The 15,293-nt window shown below is 41.7% G+C and overlaps 1 protein-coding gene across 1 annotated transcript in view; it reads left to right on the top strand.

Annotated features, from left to right (window-relative positions):
- zswim5 (zinc finger, SWIM-type containing 5) overlaps positions 1–15,293 on the top strand; it is a 78,631-nt gene that overhangs the window by 37,073 nt on the left and 26,265 nt on the right. Inside the window, exon 2 of the mRNA XM_042497273.2 lies at positions 14,943–15,130. Coding sequence (XP_042353207.2) covers positions 14,943–15,130 — 188 coding nt within the window. The remainder of the gene's footprint in view (positions 1–14,942; positions 15,131–15,293) is intronic.

The following is a 15,293-nucleotide window of genomic DNA, read 5'->3' as shown; positions in this document are numbered from 1 at the left end:
ATGGAGGATGTGAGCAAAAGATTAAACACAAGTCTTTGTTGGCCCTACTAGTGAATAAAACAATTTATATAGGGTCACAAAAAATGACTTTGGGCAATTAGATTTATGACATACAATACTGTGACTTTTTATGACATTTTTCATAGCATTTTAACATTACCCAAAACTATTACAAACAACAGTGTTATAGCCCATGGAGCACACAAATTTCATTCTAGTTTCCCCCTTTTTAGTACATTCAAAAGTAATGAAATGGAGAAATACAGTGTTTGACATAGATTTTACTCACAGCAATCAGGCAACGGATTCTGCTGGTGTACGGCTTGGGACCACTTGGACAAAGCAAACACAGAACTGTAGTACACCATAATGCTAGAACCAGTGGTAATAATAATAAGTTTGACAGTAGAAATACATTTTTTGCATTAAATCATGAATAAGATTACATTTGTAATAATTATTTCGGATGGTATAGAAGCATAGCAAGAACTACAACACTGAGAAAGATATTACAACTTGGCTTTCACAGAAACAACTGTTATATCCCCCATCATGACAATTTCAGGGTAAGAAGTAGAACATGACGTTCATGTAACAAAGTAATCTATCATAAATGTGGGCTTGTAGCAAAAATTGACCCATCTTCAACTTTTTTTTCCTGTTCAATCCTGAAATTCTGGTTTGAACACGACCCTACAGTAAATGTGTGCAGTGTGACTGCAGTGACAGATGTTCTCATTTGACATAAATAAATGGACCTCCATTTGGAGAAGAAAGCTCACTTTGTTAAGCTTGATCCCAGCTTTAGACGACGATTCAATGGAGTAGACAGCCTGCGTTCAGTATTGTGCTATAGTGGCTTTGTGTATGGAGCCATCCTTTGCAGCCAGTTTGTGATTGTTCTGCTTTCCCTCTCCTACTCAGTTATTGCATTTTCTTGATATGGTGAGTTCAGTATATATACTATATAAATCTCTACTCTTGTCTTTTCATCTCATGTTCACCTAACAGGTTTATCGTGTGTTTGCCTACGCAGGGCTGCCAGACCCCCTTTATCCATCCTCCCCCCTCCAGTAGCAGCTCTCCTCCCTCTCCCCTGGCTTCCACCACAAGGCCTCCCGGCTGCTGCCTGCCTGCCAGCCGCCTCTCACCCATTGTGGGCTAACAATGGCAGGCGAGGCCCCAGCCTCGAGGCCTACAGCCTGGGTCTGAGAGGGGGTGTCGGGGTGGGAGGCGCTTGGCGAGGAGGGGGTGTGCTTGCCTGTGAAAGGCTGACTCTATGGGGGCAGCCAGTAGGGGAGGCAAGCTTGAAGTAGAAGCCAAGAAAAAGCAGGTCACGCCCAGATTAAAATTCAATGTATGCCCCACGTACGACTGTCTGCCTACGTCAGCAAGCTGGCCTCGGTTACATGGTGTGTGTGTGTGTGTGTGTGTGTGTGTGTGTGTGTGTGTGTGTGTGTGTGTGTGTGTGTGTGTGTGTGTGTGTGTGTGTGTGTGTGTGTGTGTGTGTGTGTGTGTGTGTGTTTGCTGGCGGTGGGTATTCTTCAGATTGTCAGGGTGCCTTGCTGGCTCGCCGGTTAACATTGCGAGAGGGAAGAAGGGAAGACAAAGCTAGAAATTAGAGAGACAGGGATAAAGACACACTGAGGGGAGTGAGGAGAAATGTGCAGGGGAGAGGAGGAGGTAGTAATCAGAGTGTCTGGCCCTCTTCATTGCTTCACTTTGAGCCCAGCACACCTTCAGGGTGTGTGTGTTGGGAGGGGGAGGTCCTCTTAATGGGGCAGCAGTAGCGTCATAATGCATGCAAGACAAAGCTGATTTGGTGATGCATGCTTCCTTTGTGTTGGTGTTGCATTTGGGGTGGGGGGGTCTCTGTAATACATACACACACACACACACACACACACACACACACACACACACACACACACACACACACACACAATCCAATCCCCTCTGTTTTGGGCCCCATCCCCATATGGTGGCTTGGCTTGATGAGAGCTTGATGAAGTCAACCAGAAGTCCCCCCCCCCCACTCCTCCACCTCTCTGCGAGTGTGTATGTGCAAATCTGTGATTGCTTTTCAGCTAATGGATAAATGAGAGTTTCACCCTTGCAGAGCTATTGTGCGTGTATGTGTGTGAAAGAGAGAGAGAGCGAGAAGGGGCATGTGTGGATCGTCAGCTTGTATATTGGCTTGCAAGCTGTTTTCATTATATTTCATTATTCATGTTTCATGCATGATTGTGCAAGGCGAGCAGCGATCAGCTCTGCAGGGGTGGAGGCTAATCAGGGGGTGGAAAGGATTCTAAACTCAGACATGCAGACGGTCCAACAAAACCACAAATGTCACGACCTTTGCATCAGACGAAACATTTCCCAGAAAGAAGCAAATATCTTGTGGAAGCGAAACCAAAACATCACATGAAAACTGCAGTCGGGATTTATTTTCAGATTTGCACGAGTGCCAGCAGGGATTGAACTGAGTCCATGTCTAAAATTTCTGCTTCTTTTATCTGATATGAACACTTATCACATCCCTGAGTGCACTGAGAATCCAACTGGCGATCTAAAATTAACTGAGATTATTGTCTCTAAGTGAGTTGCAAGCATTTTTTCAGCTTTATGTGTCAAAAAAAGAGTACACCGTGAAATTTCGTTGACATACTGTACTTGGGCCACATTCAGTCACTGCAAAACATCAGAAAGTTGCCTAATTATTCATACTGTGTGTATTTTTTGCTAATTTTTTGTGTGCTCACGCAGCTTCAGAGGCTCCACCAGAGTGTGGCATCTGCTTGACAAGCCCAGGTCAATATTCACTTCTCCCAAAATGTCTGTGAAGTTACTTTTGTTCCGTCTTCAGACATTGATTTGGCTGCTTTCATCAGATATTTGCCTTTTAGCCGTACAGTAAACAAACCGCTGATTAATAAAGCTGGATTTGTATTTCAAATGTTCAGCTTTGTGCTCAATTGTGTTTGTGCACAAACTACAAATGCTCGGCTTTGTGCCTCCTTTCTGTGTGTGTGTGTGTGTTTGTGTACACAAACGCCAAGCTTTTTTTCTCGCCTTTATGCTTCTCTCACTACCTCACCGTTCCATGTGTTGTGTCCGCCAACTCAGAATGGAGCCATTTTGTCTCCTTCAGTTCCTGAAATGAAATATAAGCCTCTTAAATGCATACTTATCTTGCCCTGCAGACTGCGCTTGAAGAGCAAACACACACATGCCTGCACGCACACACACACGCGCACACACACACACACACACACACACACACACACACACAAACTAAAGAGGCATTGTGATGCCAGCCCCTTGTTGTTCCCTAAGACGGCGGCTGCATGCATGTGGCAGATGGTTGTTCCTTTGCTTTGCATGCCGCCATATTAAACAAAAACCATGGCTAAGGCCACGGCTGGTTTAAGGAAAAAGGGCAAAGTGCGAGAGAGACAGAGGAGGAAGAGACAAAAGAGCAGCAGAGGGAGAGACAGAGACAACAGGCTAGGCATACATAAACACAAGCAGGAAATCCATGTGTGTAAAATGTGCATTTGTGTGTGTGCATAACCACATTAACGCTGCATGCATCGCTTACACAGACGGACACTAGCACACGCACAAATTGACACACGGAGATAACCAGAATAGACACATATGTTCCACATGAATGTGCTGCTGCAGGGAAGAAAGGGTACATGTAGCAGAGATCATGTATTGTGTGTGTTTTTCGTGTGTATGGGTGGTTACGCTGAATGAAGAAAAAATGGTGTTGCATGTGTAAATGTGTGTGCATGGCTTTGGTGAGCTGCTGAGCTGGTGTACTAGTAATTGGAGGGTAAATCCAGTGCATTAACCTTTTATGTCTCCTTTCATACGTTCACATGCTGGTGTGTGTGTCCATATCATATTATTGCTGCGTCTTTTTCGGCTAGGAGGAAAAGTAGTGACACGCTGACATTTAGGGGTCATTTCCACATTTTCCTCTGCACTTGTCCTACTTTTAGTACCACATATACATATGGAAAAAAATTCTGTGGTAATGCCAACTTGGTTTTGTCTATTTACAATGATGTGAAGTAATTTCTGGCCTGTTACAGTTGTATTAATGGTAAAACAGGTCAGACAACACATCTGTGATATGAAATTTATTATACAAGTTGTAAATTATTAAAAATAAAAATAAATTAAATTGCTAAAATAAAACAAATTAATAATAAAATAGTAAAATTTAGTATGGATTACAAAATATGTTATTATTTTTTATTTTTGTTTTTATTTTCCCACATTTGCACATGAAAGACTGGGAGCTGGTTATTAAATAACTTGAATGAATGAATAAATGAATTTGATACTAGAACCTATCTGCTAAACATGCTCAAAGATGATAGGGTAAATATTACTTCGACTAGAAATTAAAACTATAATGCCTCTGATACCAAAATCTTGTCCTGTTGCCAACAGATTCTGCTTTAATTTGCAACTTGTGGTTATAGAGATTAACTTGTTACAGTTTGTCTTTGTGTAAGTTGCTTATTTGTGCAGTCATCTGACAAGTAAACAGATAGGACCCTTGCTAAGTAAAGCTAGTCCTGTGCGATGATATAAGTATATACAGTATGCTCCCCTTCAGTATATGAAAAATTAAAATGTATTCCCCAAATATTTCTAATGGCCTGTCATTAAATGCCTCCAAAAGCTCAAAGAATGGGAATTTTCGTAAACCACCTCAAAAATACATATTTTATTTCACCATTACTTTGCTTGCACCAGGGGTTATGTATACAAGACAATGCCGCCTCTTAACCACAATATAGAAAAAGTCAGACTCGTCCAAGTTTTCTAGCAGACAATGAATGTTAGCTTTATCACCTGCAGGGGATTGACACAAGCCTGTCTCCAAGTGTTTGCAGTTTAATAAATTGCTTCTGCTCGTCTCTTTGTAAATGTGGCCAGACAAGGCCGCGGCCCAATAATGCCTCTACACTGCAAACAACAGGCCAGGACAAAAAAAAAAACCAAAACATGGCCTTCTTATCTCTAATTTAGCCTTGAGTGAAAAAGGTTTACACACAGTGGAAAAAGAACAGCTTCTGTGTTCGACACACACTCGCATGCCAAGGCCCTGTAACTCCGCTTCACCTCAGCCCGGCTTCAGTTTTGTATTCCTCATAATGTGTTTCTCATGTTTATGTGCGAGCATTTCTGCTCTCAGTTTTATTTGGTCCTGTATTCTCCCACAAAAGCTGAAAGCAGCATTTATGGCTTTTCTCCTCACCGAGCAACCTTCGTTCTAGTGTCGCACACGCTCACAATGGCATGAATCGACCAAGTGACTCTCCATTAACAGCTGAGTGTATGCGAGTCTTGAATTGGACCACTTTCGCTTTCAGGTTGTATAGCTTGCTTTCAATTTCAGACACCATCAAGCAAAAGGATGCTGCCCCTCCCTCCCTCACTCCATCCATCCATCCATCCATCCACCCCTCGCTGCTGTTTAGAGGCTACAGCTTTTATCTCAAGCAGTATACCTGTGTGTGAGTGTGTTAGCGTTAAAAAAACAGACTTACGAGCTCTCGTGTTCTTTTTCATCTTGATGATTTTGATTGATTTTTGTCCATCTCTTTATCTCTTTGATTTTGCTGAACATGATCTTCCTTTCAGAGTAATCTCGTTTATGTCAAGTGTTACCTTCCCTCCCTCTCAATTTCTTCTTTCCACTTCCCCCATTTTTCTTTTTCTTTTTTTTGCCCGTTGCTCAATCAGGTTGGGAACTCGGGACCAACACGTCAGCCTTTTGCTGATTTCCACCCGTGTCAGCTCTGTCAGATCTGCAGTTTTTTCCTGTTCTCGTTGTTTTCTCAGTGACACATCAGCTGAAAGGGACTTGATTAAACCTGTCTCTCCCATCTTTTTGCTTCTATCCCCCCCTTGTCTTCCCATTCTCTCCTTCCCCCCTGTTGTAACAGAATGGAGCAAATCAGGGAATCAATTCAATGTAATCATGACAAATGAGTCCCGGCGGTTAGCAAGGACTTTTTTTTTGTGTGCGTGTGTGTGTTTGGGACAGGGCTGCTGGGAAATCACAAATGAATCAATCAGCTGTTATCGCATCAGCAAACACTGCATGGAGGGAGGGATGGAAGGATGGATGGATGATGGATGGATAGATGGATGGATAGGCAGAGGGGAGGAGAAGATTCAGTGGACTCAATGCGTGTGTGTGCATTTGCACGTCTGTTGTGCAGAGATAGATGGCTGATTGAATACGGGGCCATGTGGGTGTCTGTGTGTGTGAATGGGAGCGAGCGGGGGGGTGCTGTAAACCTTGGAGCTGTCAGAACAGATGGGAGATGGGAAGGGCCGCAGGCTGCGAGGGATGTGTTGGCTGCTGGAGGAGGATGAATCCTGCGGTATAGGCTACTTTTGGAAAGGGGAAGTGAGATTCGAGAAGGAAAAGGTGGGTGTATGTGTGTGTGAGCGTCTGGGTGGGGGGATGCATTTCTGCTGAAGATGCAGTTTCTTGATAAAAAGTAAACAGTAATGTGCCATTGACGTAGACAGCGTGAGCATACAGAGTGAAGGGTTCAGAGACAGAGTCAGCTTAGCTAACCAGGATGAGGAGGAGACAGCAGGCAGGTTTCCATTAACTCCCAAACTGCGCAAATTGAAATTACGAATATAAATTACGCCTAATGGAAATACCTCAATTTATCGCAGAAAAGTTTATATGCTTGCATGAGGTGGTGTTTCAGGTGATTTGAAAAAGAAGCCATATATTTTGCAAAACTACAATAAAAACACTTTTTTTGTCTTTTATAGGTCATATGATGCTATGGCTGTGTGCTCGTTGGTAGGAACTAGCTCCCTCATGATGCAGAAGGTGCTGTGAAAGGTGTTGTTGCGTGACATAACTCTTCAAAAGTTGAGCGGAACATCCGAAAGTCTTGAATCCACAATTCCTCTGTGAAATTGTGGACTATCACCTCCCAGAAATCCCTCATATTCGAATGCTCCCACGTATAAGGGGCTCGCCTTTCCATTATAACATGTATACGTGGCATTGGATTGGAAATAATGACAGCTACTGCAGTGGCTGCAATAGAAATAAAGCTGCTGGTGGTTTGAACATCCATTGCCATGCTTCTTGGAATGTTATCATGAGAGGAGAATTTGCATAACATTGCGAGAGAAGTAGCATAATGGAAACGCTGCCATCTTGCAATTTTGTTTTACGCATGAAATCTTGCATAAAATTTAGCTGAATTAAAGCCTGTCCTTTTAGAGTAAAAGCATGAACTTCTCATTGCAAATTATTTAATGATGACGTCAAACATAAGCAAAGTCAAACATGAATATCTTAAAATCATGCCTTTGGCAAGTTACAATTAGTTACTGGCCGACATATGCTCATATATACTATGTTTTTGCAAATTGTCAAAGCATTATTACCCAATTACCCAAATCAGTCTATCATTACCTCATTACTTGGCTTTTATTATAAAAACTACAATGAAACGGAGAGTGATCACTTGGTTTCACTATTTCTTTGTCACTTCTAGTCAACACAGGCTGGATCTGACTGACTGGTTTGGTTAATCAGATTATTTTTGACTTAAAAAAAATGCAGTTCTAAAACCTGCTGCAGCCCCACTTTATGATTTAGAGGAACAATATGATATGAAGCCAGCCATTGTAGGTTACTATAGTGTTTGGGGAACAGGTCAATGAGGTGAGTGTTTTTTGCTAGAGATAGAGGCTGATAAAATGAACAACATGAATAAATGAGTTGAGAAACAGAATGAATGTAACTGATTCCTGCCAGGGAGTGAGGGGTCACTGAGTTCACATTGGCCGTCACATTTACCAGTTCTCTAGATAATATAATACCCTGGACATTTTTGGAGCAAACTTATGTTTTACCATTATCTTCTAAGAAAATGAGGGAACATCTTTTTGGACAAAAAAAACAAAACTGGGCCTTGTGATGAACCAAAATGTTGTTTTTTTCCCTTTAATTTGCCACCTATTCATGTCGCTTTACCGAACAGGGAATGCTGTTATCCTGTGTGGGCGCTACTGTGAAGGAGTGGCTTTTGGCAAAGTATGTGTAATGTAGGTGCAGCACTGTGGGACAAGTAGATGAATGGAATCAAAGATCTTTTCCTTAATTTTAAAATCCAGTCTAAGGGGTGGGCAGGGCTTGTCTGTCAGTCTGTTGAGCCTGTGGTGTGGGTTTGTTTGAATGAGACTATAGTTTAGGGGAGTGTGTGTGTGTGTGTGTGTGTGTGTGTGTGTGTGTGTGTGTGTGTGTGTGTGTGTGTGAGAGTGTGTCTACACTTTGGCTCACTGCCCGCCTCCATCTCCCCAGCTGATTAGGGGTTAATGGCCTATGAGTGTTGGGAGCTCTCTGCCCTCTGATTGGCTGTCTGCATTGTGTGGGTGGAGTTGCCATCGAGTAACAGATGGCGTACAACAGGGAGGGAGAGAGGGAGGAAGGGAGGAGTGTGTATGTCTGTATACATATATATATATATATATATATATATATATATATATATATATATATATATATATTGGAGCAAGGGGGGGTCCTCTAATTACGATAGAGAGATGTACAATGGTGGTCTCTTCATTCATCATCTCTTCTTTTTCTATTGTTTCCCTGCACTTTTTGTGGTTTTGTGGATAAAATTGTGCCACAGGATTTAATGTGCACACACATGCATTCATAGATAGACATTATACATTGCCAAGTCCTACCACATGCATTCTCATATATTTTGATTGAAAAGGAAAATAATCCAGATTAAAAACAAATCCTCATGTAAAATCTAAATTGGGGAAGCCGCTGTGCTTCATATTGTTTCTTCTTTCACTAAACAGAATCCGAATAAGGATTATAGCTGGGGTTTGAAAGCACGCTGCTCTATATGATGCTCTAAATGATGCGCAGCATGCACAATAAAAATGCAGTCGTTAAAGGACACAAGCATACACACTCTCTTTGGCATGAAATATGTCATTGATATTGTGTGTGTGTGTGTGTGTGTGTGTGCGTGTGTGTGTGTGGTTTTTCAGGGCAAACATGCGTACCTGCATCACAACAGACAAAAAGACACGACACACAGGACCATGTGATTTTCCCCAAGGAATAGGCCAGAGTATTGTACTTGGCAACGCTCCCAGTTTACACACATCACACTCCTAATTCACCATTGTTAGACATTCGTTGTTTTTGCAGAACAGGTCCAATAACCTTATATAGAACAACATGAAGAGTGTGTATGTACATGTTTGAGTGTGTGTGACAAAAAGAGTTTAGTGATATCCATGTGAATATCAGTGACTATTTTGTGTTGCTATATTGCTGTGGCATTAAGAAAAAAAGCAGACAGGCTCTGAAAAGGTTGTTTCATCACTTTGTGTGTGTGTGTGTTTATGTGTGTGTGTGTGTGTGCTAGTAGACTGTCTGTTGCAGCGTCTATTTATCAAGTGTCATTGCATCCCCATCTGCTGAAGACACACTGTCTCCCTTAGCCTTTACACACGCAGAAGTGCTCTGTATGTGAGAGAGCAGCAGAAGAGTAAGAGAAGGTGCAGGTTTACACCAAGGTGCAGGTTTGAATCACCTAGTTTTGGGATTAGATGGAGTTCAATGAAAGAGAGAAAAAAATATACTCAGCTTTGGAGTACCCCAAGGTTCTGTGCAAGGTCCCCTTCTATTTGTATTGATTATTGTTATTGAGAAGATACGCATAGTTTTTGGTGTAATGTGGGTATATTTTTGGCACTCTCATTATCAATCAGTACACAGTCATGTTAATTTTGACATTAACTGCATACAGGCCTGAAATGCATTGTTAAGACAAAGCATTGTAGTTTTATGGGGTGTTATGTACTGGACTAGAAATCAGATACAAGCAGTGACTTTCTTAAGTCTCTTTAATTTTTTTTTTTTTTTTTTTACAGTAGCTTGCTGTAACTTTATGTTATATGAGATATGAGAGTGATATTGATCTTCTTGGCTAGAAAGCAAAAAATGTATTCCAAAAATGTTTCTATTTCTTCAGAATTAAAACAAATAAGCCATCACAAGAGATTTAAATTGTGTTGTCAAATGTAACATCCTGCAATGCCCTGTCTCATGAGCCAGATATCAAGTCTCACATGAGCGTTAACTAATCTTTAAGGAATGGCCTTTTGTGTGGGAAAATACTTGACCGAGGTATAAATGCCAATAACTGCTAACTTACGGATAATTAAACCCAGCTATGTTGCACGTTTTTTGTGTGAAACCTGGTAAAAGATGGAGGGGAGGGGTACCAGACAGACGGACTGTGAACTGTGTCTGAGCCATTTTAAACTTGATTGAAAGTGAAAAGAGCAGTGGTGTCACCATCACATTCATCCTTGTGGTCTGAGCAACAATAGGCTTTAACCTAACAGACACAGACGGAGAGGAAAGGGGGGGGGGTTAGGTCCGAAGCCAACACAGAAAGAGAGAGCAGCACTCCCAGCTGTGGGAAAGTTGTTACACCTAGTAGCATCTGCCATCAAAACTTCCACACTCATTGTAGATGCTAGACTGCATTTCTGGAGACAAGTGTAGCGATGACTGATGACTGACAAGACATTATTTAGACAGCTTGGAGGGAAGATAGCTCTCAAATGTTCCCCCGATGCTTTTAAGATATGCACTCCCCTGATTTTTGCCTGATCCTTTGCTCACCGCTGTGATGATTTCAGCACTGGAAGATCAAATTTGCACTCCCGTACACTAAGCTGTGGTTAGCGCAAATTGGCTCTACAGGTATATCCATTATAAAGACAGAGGGAAGAATTGGAAAGCCTTTATCCTGACATTTCTGATATTACCATGCGCAGCAAGACACAAAGATCGGTTTGACAGGCGGACTCAGTGGGAGGCAGAGATTTCAACAATTTCGGAGGACTCTTAATGTCTATCACTGGCAGATGCATCAGCCTCTCTATCTCTCCCTTTGCAGCCTGTTCTCTCTCTGTGTCTCTATCATCCTTCCTGTCGTAGTCAGATGCCCTGTTTGGCTCAGTGGACAGTTTGTGTTGGTCAGTCAGGTGCTTTTGGGAATCTATAGGTCGGTTAGTTATCTTTGAAGTGCTAGGTCAGCATGTTTATGCGTAGGTATGTCTGCAGGTCTTTGGGTTGCTCAGTATGTTACTAGGTGATGTGTTGGTTGGCATGAAGCCAGTTGGCCAGTTTGTAAGTATGTCGGCCAGTTACTCACTTGGTGGTTTCCATGTGGCTTGATGGTTGCTGGGCCAGTTTGTGCGTGGGTCTGTAAGTCTGTTGGAGGGTAGTTCAAATGGTTTGGCCATGTGGGAACCGAAAATAGCACCACTTGGTACGGATGTGTTACTACACGTACCAGTAAGAAAATGAAATATGATCCAGTTCATGATACCAAGACATTGCACATTGGTTTGTACTGGCAAGGTTGGAAAAACAGTTTCATCATCTAAATTCAGTGTGTTAGCTGTCTGTTGTATTCATGTTGTATTCCACCAAAGTTAAGTCATATGTGTGCAAGCCTCAAGCAAGTCCCAAGTTAATGTGATGAGAATCAAACAAGTCAAGTGGAGTTTCTGATCAAAGTCAAGTATGACCAATCAAGTCTTTGCTCAGGTCAAGCAAGTCACAAGTCAAGTCATCTGAAATTCTAATAACCTGTCAACCAGTAAGCTTAGAAGACACATTCACATGCGTTTTCTTTGTGGGTTTTGTAGAGGCAGGTTATTTTCGATGTTGCAGTCGTAGAGTCATTGATTTTTTTATGTTTTTTTGCAAACTCCTGTTTCCTTTTTAATACCATCATTACCAATGATTCCTTGATTCCAGATTGTAATATTTTGGGACTAGCCCTTTTCAGGATACCTGTCTAATGCATTAGTGTCAGCTCGTAAGCCGTGTCCCAGTAGATTGCTAGGTTTGTTCACATTACACAAGAAATCATCCAGTCTTGTTTCAAAAAGAAAATGTACCTTCTCAATATTGTAGAAAAATTAAGAATAAAATGAAAAATTCAAGTTCTATTGAGTCATCTATCTGAATTCAATCAAGTCTCAAGTCATGAATACTAAGTCTTTTATCAGTGTTAGTCAAGCAAGTCTCAAGTCCTCAAATTTCTGGTTCTAGTCTGACTACAGTTAATCCATGTCAAAATAATCAAATAATCCTAATGACCTCCTTGCAGTGAAGTGTGCAGGTATTAAACCGGCACTCTCTATCAGCAGATTTCCTAAACCAGCATATCTGAATCCATATGTGGGAATAAAAGTGGGATTGGTGCATCCTCACTTAACACTCACTATTACCTGAACTGGAATTCTTGGGTCATATTTTCACGTATACCTGTAGCAGCAAGCCAACACCATCAAAGGCCCTTCCATTTTTTCAAGACAGTGCTATTTATGGTCCAAACTCTGTCCTATTTGTTGTGTCTGTACTGCAGGTTGATGTTTTGATAGTTGTATTTTGGCAGCCTGGGAGGTATGGGAGATGTCGATCTGAACAGCAGGCGGCGATTATACTGGTGGGAAATGTCAAGCTAACAAGTTTAGTCTTGGTTCAGAATGTACTTTGGTCATCAAGCAGTTGGCGTGACAACACCATGCATCAGTGCTTTTTTTTCAACCCTTCCTGTGGTTGTCTGGTTCCTTCCTTATCCTCCTGTTGCTCATCTTTCTTTGTCATAGTGAAAGCAGCTTGCAATTGATAGGATCTCAGCATGTGTCTGCTGCTTCCTTGTGTGTGTGTGTGTGTGTGTGTGTGTGTGTGTGTGTGTGTGTGTGTGTGTGTGTGTGTGTGTGTGTGTGTGTGTGTGTGTGTGTGTGTGTGTGTGTGTGTGTGTGTGTGTGTGTGTGTGTGTGTGTGTGCTTGGAACATTTGGTTTGGAAAAGCCAGTTGTGGGATTTTGCCAGGGAGATGGCTTAACACTCGCTTATTAGGCGGCTCTGCCACGCTGGCCCATACCCCAGAATTTAATTGTTCGTGTGTGGGTGTGTGTGTTTGCATTAGTGTTTGTTAGTTTGAGTTTTAGACATGTACTTCTTTTTCAGACCATGCCCAGAATAGCCATATCATTGCTTTCCAGTTAGCTTGCTCGTCCTCCCTTTATGTCTCTCTCTCTCCTGTCTTTCTAGTTTGAAAGCAGCAGTGGGGTTGCTATGGTTTGGTGAGATACAGTAATCCAATGTGAGAATGCACACACACATGCACACACACACACACACACACCTACCTCACCTCATAAATAATTGACCTGTCACAGTGAGACGACAGGGCAGACCAGATACACTCTCCCCTCCTCTATTCTCTGTTCCCCTCTCACATTTCTACTCCTATCTCGTCCCCTTTATCCTCTGTTTCCTCACTTGCCATTCTTTTACTCAGCCACCTTTCCTTTCCTGTCCTTCTTTTCAGTAATTTTTTCATTCAGACACATTTTTAATTCAGTGTCTGGGCTATATAGGATCCCTGCAGTGGATGGCATTGTAGTGAAAGGACTTAGGACTTAGTAGAATTGATTTATTTTTAGGTAAGCATTTACAAAATTTAAAATCAGAACTGCACTACTTTATAAATATGATAATCAAGTAGAAATCAAGAATCAAAGCTAACTCCCATATTCAAGAGAAGTTGCTAAATTTTGATAAGTTTAGCACAAATATTATTATTGCTCATTCTTTTCGTTTTATTTTTTTCTCTCAAGGAAGTTATTAGACATCTTACATTTGATATCAGTCAGACATTTAGCGATATCACACTGTTGCTGGTTCCTTTTTAAACAGATACATGGAGTTGTGGGTCATCAGCATAGAAGTGGGACCCAAGGATAGAGCCTTGAGGTACTCCACAGAAATATGTTTTCTCTCCCATTCATCACATTTGTGTCTAGACCCATAACTTGATGTTGCCTTGTAAGCAGTTCTACCCTGTCTGACCACAGCTGTTGGACTGCTGATGGCCGACATGCTCATGTGTTAGAAGAAATAACGAACCAGTACTCAGTGTTCAAAATCCATCCAACCAGTTTACCAAATCGGCTAAACAATTGATTGTAAGTGCCAGCTAGAGCCAACTATGCCCGATGAACCACTAAAAGTACAAGCAGTGGTTGTCCACGGATGCTCAACAACAGCTGCCAACAGCTAGTGGTTGACCTAGCGTGTGAGGGCCCTGAAGATTAACTGTGCACAGCAGAGTTCATCTCTGAGGGCCATTACAACCTTTACTATCCTGGAGGCTGATTGTATGCGTTTGTGTGTGTGTGTGTGTGTGTGTGTGTGTGTGTGTGTGTGTGTGTGTGGGCAGGAAATCATCACACCCTAGCAACCCCCTTTTCGCTGCACACACCTACACAAATGCATAGAGACATAAGGAGAGAGAGGTAGAGGGAGTATCAGATGGCACAGTGCCCTGCTGGAGACATCTCATTAAGATGTGTGTGTTTTGTATTGAAGGTTCATTCTGTATGTTTGTAGAGGCTCAAATTACCACAGATGCTCCTTTTCTGGTGCTTCTTTCCTGCTTGGCAGTTCATACACTAGATCTGGATGGAAGCTAACACAAAAGAAGACATTGTGATGATGATGTTGAACCTCTTAACTTTGGGGAAAATGATATACAGTACATGTGTAGATGATGGTAGCTGTGTCTCTAATGTCAGCTTTTGCAAATGTAGTTTTAAAACTAATGGAAACCTCTGATGTTTCCATTGATTTGGCAGTTTCCTGTTGCAGTTATCATCAGGCAGGCATTAAAATGCCAGTCAAAATAGTTAAATGTGCATTTAATAGATAATTTGTTTTTATGTTTTTTTTTGTTGTTGTTTTTTTACAATAAAAAGTAGAAGTAATAATGAAGCTCACTCCTCTCCTTCTTTCTTGTGTCTTTTCAGGGTTTCACCTCAGTGGCACAGTAACTGAACCTGCCACATCCTCAGAGCCAGAGGTCACTCATAAGGTGGCCATCAGCTTCGACAGATGCAAGATCACCTCCGTCACCTGTGGCTGCGGGAACAGAGACATTTTCTACTGTGCCCACGTGGTGGCACTCTCTCTTTACCGGATTCGCAAGCCTGAACAGGTAATAACCACAACAGAAAGGTTTCCTCGATCATGAAATTTACAGGAGAACTAATAAAAAAAAAAAAGGAGAACTAATAAAAAAAAAAAGATTTTTTTTTAAAATTATGAAGTTCGAAAAACTGTTTTCCAGGCCTATTAAGGAAAAGTTCATTCATTCATTG

The sequence above is a fragment of the Plectropomus leopardus genome, chromosome 12, assembly GCF_026936395.1.
Source record: "Plectropomus leopardus strain MGB_pleo_1.0 chromosome 12, ASM2693639v1, whole genome shotgun sequence".
Classification (NCBI taxonomy): domain Eukaryota; kingdom Metazoa; phylum Chordata; class Actinopteri; order Perciformes; family Serranidae; genus Plectropomus; species Plectropomus leopardus.
The sequence above is the reverse complement of the archived record's forward strand: the minus strand, read 5'-3'. Positions and strand labels throughout refer to the sequence as shown.